Here is a 15,908-nt window from a genome sequence, read left to right as displayed (position 1 = left end):
TCCCAATCTCATGCTCATTTTGCTCATCATTTGTGAATATGATATCAAAACACTTAAGCTTCTATAGGAGGGTTACAATCTCTTCCCTCACCAGAAGACACACCAAGTGGAGTCTCACGACGACTTAAACTTACTGGCAAGAATGCAAACAAATCAGGAAGGGGAATTAGTGGATGGGTGAGGAACAGAAGGGTGCTGATGTGACTGTGTGTGTGTGTGTCTGTGTGTGTGTGTGTGTGTGTGTGTATGTAGGTCCAGAAGAAGAACTATAGGGAGGAGAAAAAGCGAGCAACTAAAGAGCTGCTGAGCACAATCACTGATCCCTCAGTCGTTGTCATGGCTGACTGGCTCAAGGTGAGTGTGTTTGGGAGTGTGTGTGTGTGTGTGTGTGTGTGTGTGTGTGTGTGTGTGTGTGTTTGGACAGGTGGCAGGTGGATGGATGTCCAGTCAGTCACCTAATTATCATAGGTGTATCAGTATGTATAATTAGATTAGAATAGATTCGAATAAAGATTTTTTTTGTGTGTGTGTGTGTGTGTGTGAGACAGATCCGTGGCTCTCTGAAGAGCTGGACAAAGCTGTGGTGTGTGTTGAAGCCAGGTGTGTTACTGATCTATAAGAGTCAGAAAAGTGATCAGTGGGTGGGGACGGTGCTACTGAGCGCGTGCGAACTCATCGAGAGGCCTTCAAAGAAAAACGGTTTCTGCTTTAAACTGTTCCACCCGTTGGAGCAGTCCATATGGGCCACCAAGGTACTCTATCCACACACACACACACACACACACACACACACACACACACACCCACTCTACATAACACAGGCTGTCCACATGGAGAGAAATAAGAGACTGTGTTCCTTCTATCTCTTATTATAAATTGGAGACTGTTGTGTTTAAGTTTTTAGTGGAACATGACAACATTCCAGACTCGGACGTTCAGCTGGATGGAGCGATAACATTCAGGGCCGAAAGATAACTGCTTTTACCGGCAAAGGATCAGGGTTGTGCATCTATGTCACTCATGGGCAAAATGCAGTCTTTTTTCAGATTTTTCATTCTGTTCCTATTCTTACAATCCTGCAGTAATTCAAACAACCCACTAGGTGGCATATGTGCTTTATTGTAACCCATACAGAGGTCTGACTGTGCAAATAAACATTTGAGCCTCTGTAAAAAGCAAATAGTAGACAATGAATGCTGTCTTTTAAAAAGAGGATAGACCAATAAGTACTTTTTCACTTCTATCATACCTAAGGCCTTGTGCCTAATATCTCAGGAAACTTGCTTTCTGCAAAGAATAGAGATTTGGAAGGCATCTCTCAGGTAAGTACGCTAAAAATGCTCAGAACGTGTCTACTCATGCGAGGGACAAAGCTGCTACACTAGAGACAAATTTACTCAACATAACATTTTTGTTTGTGTCAGGAGAATACAGCTAAAGCAAGCTACATCTTGTTGCACAAAATACCAAACATAGCAGGTCTTTTTCAGAAGGACAGTTTTGGAGGACTGTACGATTGAAGCAACTCTAATTAACCTTAAGGTGAATTTCGAAAACATTAGACTGTCACGCAGAACGGTAACCTGGCTAGCGGAGTTGAGTGGAGAGTTGAATAGCAAAATGAAGGCCTTTAAGGACATTTTTGATCTTGTTGGATGATAGCAGTGACATTAAAACTCCTCATTTCTGTCCAAAAAATATTATATTGTATTATAGAATATTATACTATAATATAGTATATTATACACTCTTATATTATATTACACAATATCATACTATATTATACTATAATTTACTGTATTATACTGTTTTATACAATATTATGCTATATTATACTATAATATAAACCCTACACACCCCACACACCCTCCTCACACATTCCTCACACACCCTTCACACACTCCCCACAAACCCCATATAACTCTCAAAATATCAGTGACGTTTTCATGGTAATCACCTGTGGATTATGTAATTGTGTGTGTGTGTGTGTGTGTGTGTGTGTGTGTGTGTGTGTGTGTGTGTGTGTTTGTGCCAGGGCCCTAAAGGAGAGACTGTTGGTTCTATCACTCAGCCTCTACCCAGTAGTCACCTCATATTCAGAGCTGCTTCAGAGTCAGATGGTAAGGCACACATCACAGATACACACATACACACACACGCACCAGTATACATCCCCAGACACACACCACTGATATACACACACATAGTGTACACACACACCAGTAGATATCCCCCATACACACAGACACACACACTGATATATATACACACACAACCACAGAGTTAAACACAGTACTATTATATCTGATTGTGGTATTTGTGTGCACATGTACACGTGTGTGTGTGTGTGTGTGTGTGTGTGTGTATGTGTGTGTGTAGGTCGTTGCTGGATGGATGCTCTTGAACTGGCTCTTAAATGTTCCAGTCTGCTAAAGAGGACGATGATCCGCGAGGGAAAAGAAGAAACAACTGAACATGCACAAATTAACTTCTACAGCCTGCTGAGATCACACAACCTGCAGTAAGAACACACACACACACAACCTGCAGTAAGAACACACACACACAACCTGCAGTAAGAACACACACACACAACCTGCAGTAAGAACACACACACACAACCTGCAGTAAGAACACACACACACACAACCTGCAGTAAGAACACACACACACACAACCTGCAGTAAGAACACACACACACAACCTGCAGTAAGAACACACACACACACAACCTGCAGTAAGAACACACACACACAACCTGCAGTAAGAACACACACACACAACCTGCAGTAAGAACACACACACACACAACCTGCAGTAAGAACACACACACACACAACCTGCAGTAAGAACACACACACACACAACCTGCAGTAAGAATACACACACAACCTGCAGTAAGAACACACACACACACAACCTGCAGTAAGAATACACACACAACCTGCAGTAAGAACACACATACACAACCTGCAGTAAGAACACACACACACACAACCTGCAGTAAGAACACACACACACAACCTGCAGTAAGAACACACACACACAACCTGCAGTAAGAACACACACACACACAACCTGCAGTAAGAATACACACACAACCTGCAGTAAGAACACACACACACAACCTGCAGTAAGAACACACACACACACACAACCTGTAGTAAGAACACACACACACACACAACCTGCAGTAAGAACACACACACACACACAACCTGCAGTAAGAACACACACACACAACCTGCAGTAAGAACACACACACACAACCTGCAGTAAGAACACACACACACAACCTGCAGTAAGAACACACACACACACAACCTGCAGTAAGAACACACACACACACAACCTGCAGTAAGAACACACACACACAACCTGCAGTAAGAACACACACACACACAACCTGCAGTAAGAACACACACACACAACCTGCAGTAAGAACACACACACACAACCTGCAGTAAGAACACACACACACACACAACCTGTAGTAAGAACACACACACACACACAACCTGCAGTAAGAACACACACACACAACCTGCAGTAAGAACACACACACACAACCTGCAGTAAGAACACACACACACAACCTGCAGTAAGAACACACACACACACAACCTGCAGTAAGAACACACACACACACAACCTGCAGTAAGAACACACACACACAACCTGCAGTAAGAACACACACACACACAACCTGCAGTAAGAACACACACACACAACCTGCAGTAAGAACACACACACACAACCTGCAGTAAGAACACACACACACACAACCTGCAGTAAAACACACACACACAACCTGCAGTAAGAACACACACACACAACCTGCAGTAAGAACACACACACACACAACCTGCAGTAAGAACACACACACACAACCTGCAGTAAGAACACACACACACAACCTGCAGTAAAACACACACACACAACCTGCAGTAAAACACACACACACAACCTGCAGTAAGAACACACACACACAACCTGCAGTAAAACACACACACACACAACCTGCAGTAAGAACACACACACACACACACACACACACACACACACACACACACAAAATACCACACGACTTTATACCCAGATGACAGCTGATGCTGTCAAGGATGAAAGCCACACCCCTTTAGAACCAGCTCAGGGACACAGCCACACCCCTTTAGACCCAGCTCAGGGACACAGCCACACCCCTTTAGACCAAGCTCAGGGACACAGCCACACCCCTTTAGACCAAGCTCAGGGACACAGCCACACCCCTTTAGACCCAGCTCAGGGACACAGCCACACCCCTTTAGACCAAGCTCAGGGACACAGCCACACCCCTTTAGACCAAGCTCAGGGACACAGCCACACCCCTTTAGACCCAGCTCAGGGACACAGCCACACCCCTTTAGACCAAGCTCAGGGACACAGCCACACCCCTTTAGACCAAGCTCAGGGACACAGCCACACCCCTTTAGACCCAGCTCAGGGACTAAGATCACACCACCATAGAAGCAGACTTTTAACCATAGACCCAGACCAAGACCATACTTCTTTAGACCCAGATGGACACAATAAACTGGAAGAATCAGATCTTCTTCATCTAATCCCAGCACCCAGACTAAGTCCTTAGCTGCTGAGACACCGTCCCTGATGAAGATCACAGCCTGTTACAACAAGACCTAGATTCAGACCAAGCCAATAATGCTTGAGACCTAGAACAGGACCTAGACCAAATCCCTAGGGAGTCCAGTGAAGACCACATTTCTGTGACCCAGAATAACACCTAACCTACTGACACACAGACCCAGACCAAAAGTCTTTTGTACCGGAACTTTGAATTTTTTATCTTCCGGTGCTGGTAATACTGCTAATAATATAGATTAGTTATAATGTCATCAACTTAATTTCATGCAAAACCTTCATGAATTTTAAAGAGAAACAGTACTTTTGTCAAATGAGGCATGAATATAGGTACAGGAAAAGTTAAAACTCCAAACCCTGACTCTCACCAACTGAGATCCCGCTCTTATGAGGGCCAAACCTTATGCAGGCCATGACCCCTAGATCAAGACCCCTAGATCAGGACCCCTAAATCAAGACCCCTAGATCAGGACCCCTAGATCAAGACCCCTAGATCAAGACCCCTAGATCAAGACCCCTAGATCAGGACCCCTAAATCAAGACCCCTAGATCAGGACCCCTAGATCAGGACCCCTAGATCAAGACCCCTAGATCAGGACCCCTAGATCAGGACCCCTAGTCTTGTACACCAGGTGTAACCGAACAAAAGTTAAACAAGTGTAATGATCACAGGATAAATGAGTGTGATCCCTCTTTCTAGTGAAAGTGACCAGTTTAAGGATGAGCTGAACTCCGATAAGTCAGATAGAGAGATTGAGCAGGACGAGTGGGAGAAGAGTGAAGAGAGCGACAGTGACACCAGTGAAAGACAGGAAGACTTGTATGCGGATCTGGAGCACGACACACTGAGGGAAACTCTTTATGTGGAGCAGAGCCATGAGGAGCTAGGCGAGGTGTGTGTGTATATGTGTGTATATGTATGTTTGTGTGTGTGTGTGTATATATGTGTGTGTGTGTGTGTATATGTGTGTATATGTATGTTTGTGTGTGTGTATATATATGTATATGTGTGTGTGTGTATATGTGTGTTTATGTGTGTGTATATATGTGTGTGTGTGTGTGTGTGTATATGTGTGTATATGTATGTTTGTGTGTGTGTGTATATGTGTGTGTGTATATGTATATGTGTGTGTGTGTATATATGTGTGTGTGTGTGTGTGTGTGTATATATGTGTGTGTGTGTATATGTGTGTGTATATGTATATGTGTGTGTGTGTATATGTGTGTTTGTGTGTGTGTGTGTATATGTGTGTATATGTATGTTTGTGTGTGTGTGTATATGTGTGTATATGTATGTTTGTGTGTGTGTGTATATGTGTGTATATGTATGTTTGTGTGTGTGTGTATATGTGTGTATATGTATGTTTGTGTGTGTGTATATATATGTATATGTGTGTGTGTGTATATGTGTGTTTATGTGTGTGTATATATGTGTGTGTGTGTGTATATGTGTGTTTATGTGTGTATATGTGTTTATGTGTACGTATATGTGTGTGTTTGTATATGTGTGTGTGTATATGTGTTTGCGTGTGTGTGTGTAAATGTGTGTATGTTTGTTTGTGTGTGTGTGTTTTGTTAATGATATGTGTAGATGACGTGAAACAGTCTGTCCATTAATGGTGTCTGTGTGTGTGTGTGTGTGTGTGTGTGTGTGTGTGTGTGTGCGCGTGCGTGCGTGCATGCGTGTGTGTGTGTGTGTGTGTGCATGTGTGTGTGTGTCTCTGCAGGCGGGTGAGGCATCTCAGACAGAGACAGTATCTGAGGAGAATAAGTCTCTGATCTGGACGCTGCTGAAGCAGGTTCGGCCCGGAATGGATCTGTCCAAAGTGGTTTTGCCCACCTTCATCCTGGAGCCCAGATCATTCCTGGATAAACTGTCTGATTACTACTACCATGCTGACTTCATGTCTGAGTGAGTGAGCACACACACACAGCATCAGATAGGCATACAATTTAGAAACCGTGCTTACAGTGCAGGAGTCCACACACAAACACATTGTGACTTGGGCACAAGTACAATGTAGATGTTCCAGTCACTCCTTGATTATTCTCATTCCCAATTACCATCTGTTTAATTTGTATAGTTTTTACATCTAATTATTAATGGTGTTGGTGAAAAGTTACTTCATCTTCAGCTGAAACATTGAACTTGTGGTGACTCGGTCAAAAGCATTCTCAAAGGTATTGCCACAAAATTGTTCCAGGGGAAAGTATGCAAGGAAAGAGGGAGGTGCTGCATGGCCTGAACCTTATCTCCCCATGGCCACAGTCATGTGACCTTACCTGGAAAGTTTCTGCTACCAAGATCATATAAAGTGGACACTGGTTTGTTTGTCAGTCCCCATCTAGTCCTAAATTAACTAGTAAGCAAGCTGTACAAATCTCATCCAATCAGTTCCCAAGACTCTTTTTTCCAGGACCCCAGAGGAACATCTAAGTGAAATCTCAACTCTGACTGTTCCATAAGCCAAGTATCAACCAAAGTGCTGCACAATAGAGTCAAATCCATATAAGATTAATACAGAATAAAATAAAATAGGAACAACACAATTAATAAATCCATCCATCCATTATCTGTACCGCTTAAACTACACAAGGGTGGCGGCGATCCCAGAGTCTATCATGGGGCACGAGGTGGGGGACACTCTGGATGGGGTACCAACCTATCGCAGGGCACAATCACACACATTCAGTCTTTGGACTGAGGGAGGAAACCAGAGTACCCGGAGGATACCCCTAGAGCAGCGGTTTTCAAACCCTGGGTCACGAGAATTAAAAAATGAGTCACCAGTATGAATTAAGGAAAATGTTACTAAAATAATTAATTCAGTTTTATAATAATAATAATAATAATAGTAATAATAACTGAATAGAAGCACACTGAAAAATCATTCAAATACATGCAAAATAAATACTCCACCTGTGTCACCTGACCCACGTACGTGCAATCAATCAGCTCGTACACTTTTTAAAAAAAGATAGCGAAGGCGATGCACGCAAACAGCGTAGCAGTGCTTCCCCTGCAAAGAGAAAGTTTGAAACCAGCAAATTCGGAAAGACATTTAAGTACACGCCATGCCGATCTGGCAGACGAACCGTTCATCACTCATCAGACCAGGTACTCAGCAGAAGCATAACACACAATCACAAATTGCACTCAGTATCTTATAAAGTGTCGTATCGTGTTGACAAAGTAAAAGCAATACATACAATTGCAGAGAGATTAATATTACCTGCTGCACTAGACAGAGTTAATACAGTTCTGCATGAAAAGGCATCTGAAAAGCTAAAACTAATTCCTCTTAGTGACAATACGGTGAACAGCTCATAGCTGAGACTGAGACTTTGCTATTCAGCTGGATGAGCGCACCACGTTACTGGTTTATGTTCGGTTCAGTTGGTGAATTTGTTGAAGCTTTTATATTGAGAGTTCTTTATTAGTTTGTTTTGGTTTAAGGGTGTTGCAGAGTTTTAGTTGGGTTTTATCGGGTTAATTGTGTGTGTGTGTGTGTGTTTGTTTGATGGGATGTTTCTCTCTCTGTTCAGAGCCGCAGTAGAGGAAAATGCCTACAACCGCATGAAGAAGGTGGTGAAGTGGTACATCTCTGGATTCTACAAGAAACCAAAAGTAGAGTCTTTTCAGCTCAGCAGTGTAGAATACAGACACCATTTCCACATGTGGCTTAAGTGTGTACGTGTGTGTGTGTGTGTCTGTGTGTGTGTGTGTGTGTGTGTGTGTGTGTGTGTGTGTGTGTGTGTGTGTGTGTGTGTTTAATAGGGTCTGAAGAAACCATACAACCCCATCATAGGAGAAACATTTCGCTGCATGTGGATTCACCCAAAGACCAACAGCAAAACATTTTACATCTCAGAGCAGGTACACACACACACACACACACACACACACACACACACTGTACTGCCTCTGAGGTGTGTTGTCTTTCTCCTTCAGGTATCTCATCATCCTCCAGTTTCTGCATTCTATGTCAGTAACAGGAAAGATGGATTCTGTCTGAGCGGCAGCATCCTGGCCAAGTCAAAGTTCTACGGTATTCAAAATGTCTCTTCTTTCTTTAATTCTTTTATTGTGCATGTGTGTGTGTGTGTGTGTGTGTGTTATTTCATATGTGTGTTTTTGTTTCACTTTCAGGAAATTCTCTGTCGGCCATTTTGGATGGAGAAGCGAGACTGACCTTCCTAAACCGAGGAGAAGATTACATCATGAACATGCCATATGCACACTGCAAAGGTAACACGCACTCTTACACTCACATACACACATGCATAGTATCCATGAAGACAGCCTCACTGTGTGTGTGTGTGTGTGTGTGTGTGTGTGTGTGTTTCAGGTATCCTGTATGGGACGATGACACTGGAGCTTGCAGGTCAGGTCACCATTATGTGTGAGAAAACAGGATACAGTGCACAACTGGAGTTCAAACTAAAGGTGTGTGTCGGGGGCAGGGGGGGGTGGCGGGGTTATCATTCTTGTGCTGTAATGCATCACTCCGTCTCTCCCCATCAGCCGTTTCTTGGCAGTAGTGACAGTGTGAATCAGATCAGCGGGAAGATTAAACTGGGGAAGGAAGTGCTGGCTACACTGGAGGGTCACTGGGTAAGTGTGTGTGTGTGTGTGTGTGTGTGTGTGTGTGTGGTGTTTATGCCTGACGGTCCACTCCAGCAGTTATAATAGTTTTCTATAATTTATAGTTTAGGATTTTATTTGGGAGTGTGTGAGCAGGTCCTCATGGGGGTTTAGCCTCTCAACCTCAGACACCTCATGTAACTGTCTGAGGTCTATCTGGTTTGGATCGCATCACTCTGAGAAGTTTTTCCTATAGAGTTTCCTCTATAACCAGGCTCATGACCCCATGTGGATTTGCTTGATTTATGAATACGGTCATGAGACAAAAATAGTTCCTGAATTTATTTAATTATTGGCTATGGTGTGAGCGTGTTCACTCTTAACTGCACCGTATCGCATCACAGTGCATAGTTATCATAGAGGGATCATTTCCCAATATTATTATTGTTTAATTCTCATAACTGACTCGTTATGGTAGGACAGGCTACACAACGCTCCTTGAAGGGGGGTGATCAAAACAGGTGATGGTTTTTGTCCCCGTTATTTAGTTTGTGGATTTCTTTAATTATTTGCAGAGATATGGCAAAGTGTATATATTTCTCTCTTCGTGCTTAATTACCACCTGGCAAAGTGGTCACACGCGGAAAACCACATGGATAGTAATTACTGCTGGTACCCATGTTTATGACATGTATTGATTGCCTGGCCCCTCTGGAACAAGAGGATGGCCATGAGAGATGTCCCTCTTGCCTGGAGGTTGACCACTTAAGAGAGGGATTGACTGAGATGGCAGGCATGAACTGTAGCTCCATGAGCTTAGCAGCACGGGCAGCCAGGCTGGCCCAGCTAAAGGACAGGTTCAGCACTCAACCGCATCCTACACAGGCCATGGCTCCCAGCACTCATAACCGTCATAAGACCGATTCGTGGGGGGCCCCTGGTAAGGGGAATCACAGAAAAATAGATCCCCTAGCCCAGAAGGTAGATACCTTGGCTTCTGAGTTTGCAGAGATTAAGTCTCTCCTCCTTAATCTGCAACCACCCAGTGCAAAGCCTGCTAGTGGTCCCGCTGCAGCTGCATGGCAGTCTACTCCCAGGGTGCTACCTTCAATACTGTCACCAGCCTTTGAGACCCAGGAGGAGGATGCACTTTACACTAGAGCCTTGGAGAGCCTAGTTATCGGGGGACGTTATGACAAGGAGGTGAAAGCTCCCATTCATCTCATCCCAATTCGCAGGGGACGAGCCACAGTACACTGAAAGGCTCGGAGACCAGTCAGACATAAGTCAGGCCTGTGGTAAAAATTGCCTTGGCATGTCTGGGGTTAGATGCAGCACCTGTCCAGGTGACTCCTCAGAGTTCTTTTTTCAGGAAGACCTCTCAGTCCCCAGCTCTCTTTGTCCTACCCGTAGCTACATATATAGAGGAACTGCAGAGGTGCTGGGCAGATGACGTTTCTCACAACTACCGACAGACTGTAGAGCAGTAGCTAATATGCAGGATGCATCCAACCATGGCCTTGACTACATGCCCAATATAGAGCCGTCTGTTGCCACCCTTGTGCTATCACCTAATGAAGCACTTCAGCCCGATGCACGCTGCACCGGCCACAGTGCCGGTTGACAGCTGATTTCATTGTGAGAAGCTATGACACAGCAGCACTTATGGGACGTATTGGGAATTCCATGTCACATCTTATGCTGGCCCTGTTCCAGACATCGCAGGCTTCGGGGGTTGACCCTTCTGCGCAGAGCTTGAGTGACACCTCTTTGCAGGCATTCGCCTATATGACCAGGGAGTTGGGGAGGCTAATGTCTTCATTAACCCTTGCCCGACGCCAAATTTGGCTGGCCCAGTCTCCACTTTTGGGACCCTACAGGAGAGCCCTCTGCTCTCTTCCTTTTATTCCTGGGGAACTGTTCACGGTTGATACCCCCTCTCAATGGTGAGTCAGCAACATCCTCCAGTTCATCAGTTGCTTCAGAATAGGCAGGGCTCTGGCCCTCAAAGCATTTCTGAGACTGTTAGGTATGGTCCCTTTGGGCCTTCTATCATTACGGCCTCTCCAGATTTGGCTGAACGACCTTGGCTTGCATCCCACTCAACACAGGCACAAGCTGGTCAGAGTCACTGCCAGTTACCTAAGAGGAGAAAAGCATATTTAAACCAGGGGATTCCCTTAGGGGCCATACCTTCTCGCAGAGAAGTACTGACCACAGATGCCTCCCTGGCAGGCTGGGCAGCTATATGGCAATGCAGGGCAGTCAGAGGCCAGTGGAGTCCTTGGCAGCCGGAACAACACACAAATGTGTTGGAGCTACAGGCAGTGCGGCTCGCCATCAAACATTTCCTTCCAGCTCTGGTAGGAAAGCATGTCCTTATAAGAACAGACAACACATCTGTGGTCTACCATATAAACCACTAGGGGAGCACCAGGTCCAAATAATCCTCGAGGCTGGCCCAACAGCTGTTATTGTGGGCCCATCCTCACCTATTGAACCTGAGGGCAATGCACATACCAGGCACTCAAAGCACAGCTGCAGATTTCCTATCCCCACACATCCCCCACCCTGGCAAATGGAAGCTGCACCCCAAAGTAGTGCAAGTGATCTGGCACAGATATGGCAGGGCAGAGGTTGGACTTTTTCACCTCACTGTCAATGACACACTGTCCCCTGGGGTAACCAACAAGCCCCTTGGGCCAAGATGCACAGGCCCATGCATGGACAAATCGACTGCTGTATGCTTTCCCTCCACTACCGTTAATACTGCCATCCCTAGACAGGATCCTTTGGGGCAATCACAAGGTGCTACTAGTAGCCCCCAAATGGCCAGGGAGGGTGTGGTTCCCAATACTACATGGATTACTAAACAGGGAGACTTGGTGCTCCCCTATGAGGAAGGATCTCCTCTCACAGCTGGACGGTCGAATCTGGCAGCTTTTTTCTGAGTGGTGCCAAGCACAAAATCAGGAACCAACACGCTGTTCCATACCGGTGATCCTCAGCTTTCTCCAGTCACGTCTTGATGGAGGCCTTGCAGCCTCGACCATCAAGGTATACATAGCTGCCATCTCAGCCATGCATAATAGAGTAGATGGCGTGACGATTGGGTGCCACACCCTTGTGACCCGCTTTCTTAAAGGTGCTCAATGACTGAGACCTCCTCAATGAAAGCCAGTATCCTCTTGGGACTTGCTTCTCATATTAGAGGCACTGTGTCAGCCAACATTTTAATCTCTAGAAAGGTCAGAATTGAGGTGGCTGTCTATGAAAACAGCTTTCCTCTTAGCCATGGCATCGGCTAGACGAGTAGGTGAGTTGCACGCCTTATCAGTAAGCCTACACTGGAGTTCTGGAAACACAGGGATAACTTTGTGGCTGAACCCTTCATTTCTCCCAAATTCCTTTTCTTCGTCTTATACGAACCAGCCCCTCAGTCTGTCAGCCTTTGAGCCCCCAACTCAGGAGGATGAGCAGGGGTCGAGTGCAAACCTGTTGTGCCCAGTGCGAGCACTAAAGTGTTATATCCAAACGATGGCTGAATTCTGGCAGTCAGATTCACTGTTTGTCTGCCATATGGGGTATAGGCGAGGTCAGGCTTTGTCCAAACAGCGTCTGTCAAAATGGATTATAGATGCTATCGTTTATGCCTATAAGGGCAGTGGTCTCCGGATCCCCTCTCAGGTTCAAAGTCACTCAACCAGGAGTGTGTCTACTTCATGGGGAGCCCTACAAGGAGTCCCTCTTTCAGATATTTGTGCAGCTGCATCATGGACATTAACCTGCACATTTGCAAGATATTATAGGGTGATTGTTATCTCGCACAACCCAGTGGCTGCAGCCATTTTTTCCCCTGGCTTCACAGCCATTGGTAAATGGGACGTAGAACTTCCTTGTGACCTTGTTGGCATTACTCATCCAGGTGCTGAAAAGCACCGCGGTCAATAGAAATGAAATAGAACGATGGTTACGTATGTAACCGTGGTTCTATGACTTTCAAATGACCGCCAGAGCTTGGCGGTCACTTGGAAGATTTGTTGTATATTGCCAAGAGGTCATTTACGGGGTAAACGTGCCTTTAATACTGGGGCAAAAGTCACACGTCACCCAGGTCACAGGTGACTTTGTTGATATAAACACTCGAATTGCACGTACATGGCGGTTACATACGTACCATCGTTTTTGTGCACCAGCCTTCTGGATTTTCTGGATTAGTCAGTACTTCTGAACGTAATCTCAGGGTTTTTGATTTGAGACACAGTGAAGCGTATCATAATACAGTGGAAAGTTTTAAAGAGATACAGAGCTTCTCTGATTAACTTCAGTGTACATGTAACTGCTAAACATTTTACAGTTCGACTTGGAAGCCTGACAGACAGACATGTTTAGGCTCTGATATTTCAAAATATAGTGGGTGTGGCTTTTTAATCCTCCAGATGTGCATAAGATCGCTGTGTGAACAGTGCTGCTCATCATTCATATCTGTATCGCACCACCATGGTGTGGATTATTTACCACGCTTTACAAATAAATTGTCATTGAATTGAAAATCCTACAATAACATTGCATCCACAAAACTAGTACTACTGCAGATGACCCCCTCACTCCTCATACCCCCCCTCACAACCCCCTCACAACCCCCTCACACCCCCCCACACTCCTCTCACACCCCTCCCCCCTCTCACACCCCCCACACTCCTCTCACACCCCTCCCCCCTCTCACACCCCCACACTCCTCTCACACACTTCACACCCCTCTCCCCCCTCTTACACCCCTCACACCCCTCTCACACCCCTCACACTCCTCTTCCCCCTGTCACACCCCTCTCACACCCGACTTTTCACCCTCCTTACATCTGGCAGAAGGTACAGGACACACCACCAGCAGACTCCAAAACAGAACCCACTTGAACTTGATCATAGGTAGCAGCAGAATGATATCAATGGTGACACATGATGTGGTGTGGCAAAGCGGGGGTCTGTGGTGGACATCAGGGCAAGTGGGGCATCGTTAACCTCATTTATGCCCCTCAGCATCTAGCAAGGGTGAAAAGCAGTCACTTGCTGCATTTACATGGACAACAATAATCCACTCTTAATCCGATTAAGACCATACTCTGATTAAGAAACTACCATGTAAACAGCAATTTTTACTTACCTTAATCTAATTAAGGTCATACTCGAATTAAGCTCTAATCGAATTAAGACATGTGGAGTATTCCTGTTTTAGTCCCATTATGGACATGTATTACAGACATGTAAACACCTTAACCACATTATTAACGTCGTGTGAGAGTTTTCACCGCATTTTGTGACAGGACACGATCACACACGGCAATTTTACATTTTACAGCGAACAAGAGAGTTCGGCTGTGTCCCAAACCGCATACTTTCCTACTATAGGCCTGTAGTAGGGAGAAATACATGTATCTCAGCTACTATATAGATGTTAATTACGCGGTTTGAGACGCAACCCACGGCTTCAAGCAGTTGTCTATTTGCACATATAGCATGAAAAATAATTAACTGCACTTAAAGCGTTCGTAAAAAAAAAAATCATAATAATAAAAACACCCAAAACTGTTTACAGTACCATAACGAAGACATTATGTTGTATGTATGTACGTATGTTGATGCGTGATATTCTGGAGGAACGTCGGACGGCGTGGCGCAGTGACGTAATGGAGTGTGCCATTAATCTTATTATGTTCTATAACATGTAAAACGAGTACATGACAGGAGTATTCTAAAAGCAACTCATGTAAACACCTTAATCACAATATTATCTTAATCAGAGTAAGGTCAATAATTAGATTACTGCTGTCCGTGTTAACGTAGTCACTGAGTCTTAGCTGGCAAACTTTCCCCCAGAGAGCATGTGCAAGCACAATTTCAACTGCACGAGCAGGACACTGAAGCCCATTCGGAAACTGAGGAGGCAGTCCTGCATGAAGAAGTATCGGAAGTGCAGGGTGGTGATTCTTCTTCCACTGCAACCCCTGGGTGTGTGTTCCTTCCCACAGGACAGTGAGATCTTCATAAACGATAAGAAGTCAGGTGTGTGTGAGACGTTCTGGAACCCAACTCCGGAGCTCCGTCAGAGCCGCCTGACCCGATGTACTGTCGCTCAGGAGGAACAGGGGGACTTTGAGTCTGAGAGGTACACACACACACACACACACACAACACACAGAGCACACACACACACATACAACGCACACACAGAGCATACACACACACACACACAACACACAGAGCACACACACACATACAACGCACACACAGAGCATACATACACACACACACACGCACACAGAGCATACACACACAGAACAGACACACAGATACACACAGAGCGTACACACACACAGCGAACACACTCACCCACTCACAGATATATTCACAGAGCATACACACACACACACACACACACACAGAGCATACACACACACATGCACACATACACACACAGAGCATACACACACACACTCACAGATACACTCAGAGTGCATACACACACACGCAAAATCTTTCTCTGTCTCTCTTTGCATCTTTTACTCTATTCCCTCTGTATCTGTGTCTCTGTCCGTCTGTCTTTCTGTCCATCTGTCTTTCTGTCCGTCTGTCTCTCTGTAGACTATGGCAGCATGTGACTCGCGCTATACTGAATAAAGACCAGACA

At 45.1% G+C, this 15,908-nt stretch overlaps 1 protein-coding gene across 9 annotated transcripts in view; it reads left to right on the top strand.

The window, feature by feature from the left end:
* The window catches only part of osbpl8 (oxysterol binding protein-like 8), a 46,783-nt gene that overhangs the window by 27,358 nt on the left and 3,517 nt on the right, over window positions 1–15,908 (top strand). For 5 of the 9 annotated variants that reach the window (XM_053688117.1, XM_053688115.1, XM_053688113.1 and 2 more), the window contains 14 exons: window positions 253–354; window positions 549–752; window positions 2,036–2,120; window positions 2,380–2,521; window positions 5,339–5,531; window positions 6,366–6,550; window positions 8,185–8,266; window positions 8,417–8,515; window positions 8,591–8,687; window positions 8,789–8,887; window positions 8,988–9,085; window positions 9,164–9,253; window positions 15,250–15,386; window positions 15,863–15,908. The exon at window positions 15,863–15,908 is cut by the window's right edge and continues 140 nt beyond it. In XM_053688117.1, coding sequence (XP_053544092.1) covers window positions 253–354; window positions 549–752; window positions 2,036–2,120; window positions 2,380–2,521; window positions 5,339–5,531; window positions 6,366–6,550; window positions 8,185–8,266; window positions 8,417–8,515; window positions 8,591–8,687; window positions 8,789–8,887; window positions 8,988–9,085; window positions 9,164–9,253; window positions 15,250–15,386; window positions 15,863–15,908 — 1,659 coding nt within the window. Of the gene's footprint in view, window positions 1–252; window positions 355–548; window positions 753–2,035; window positions 2,121–2,379; window positions 2,522–5,338; window positions 5,532–6,365; window positions 6,551–8,184; window positions 8,267–8,416; window positions 8,516–8,590; window positions 8,688–8,788; window positions 8,888–8,987; window positions 9,254–15,249; window positions 15,387–15,862 lie in introns of all 9 variants that reach the window. The other 4 variants (XM_053688110.1, XM_053688114.1, XM_053688118.1 and 1 more) reach the window with 1 other exon arrangement.

The sequence above is a fragment of the Ictalurus punctatus genome, chromosome 19 (assembly GCF_001660625.3).
Source record: "Ictalurus punctatus breed USDA103 chromosome 19, Coco_2.0, whole genome shotgun sequence".
NCBI classification, from domain to species: Eukaryota; Metazoa; Chordata; class Actinopteri; order Siluriformes; family Ictaluridae; genus Ictalurus; species Ictalurus punctatus.
This window is presented reverse-complemented; position numbering and strand designations above follow the sequence as displayed.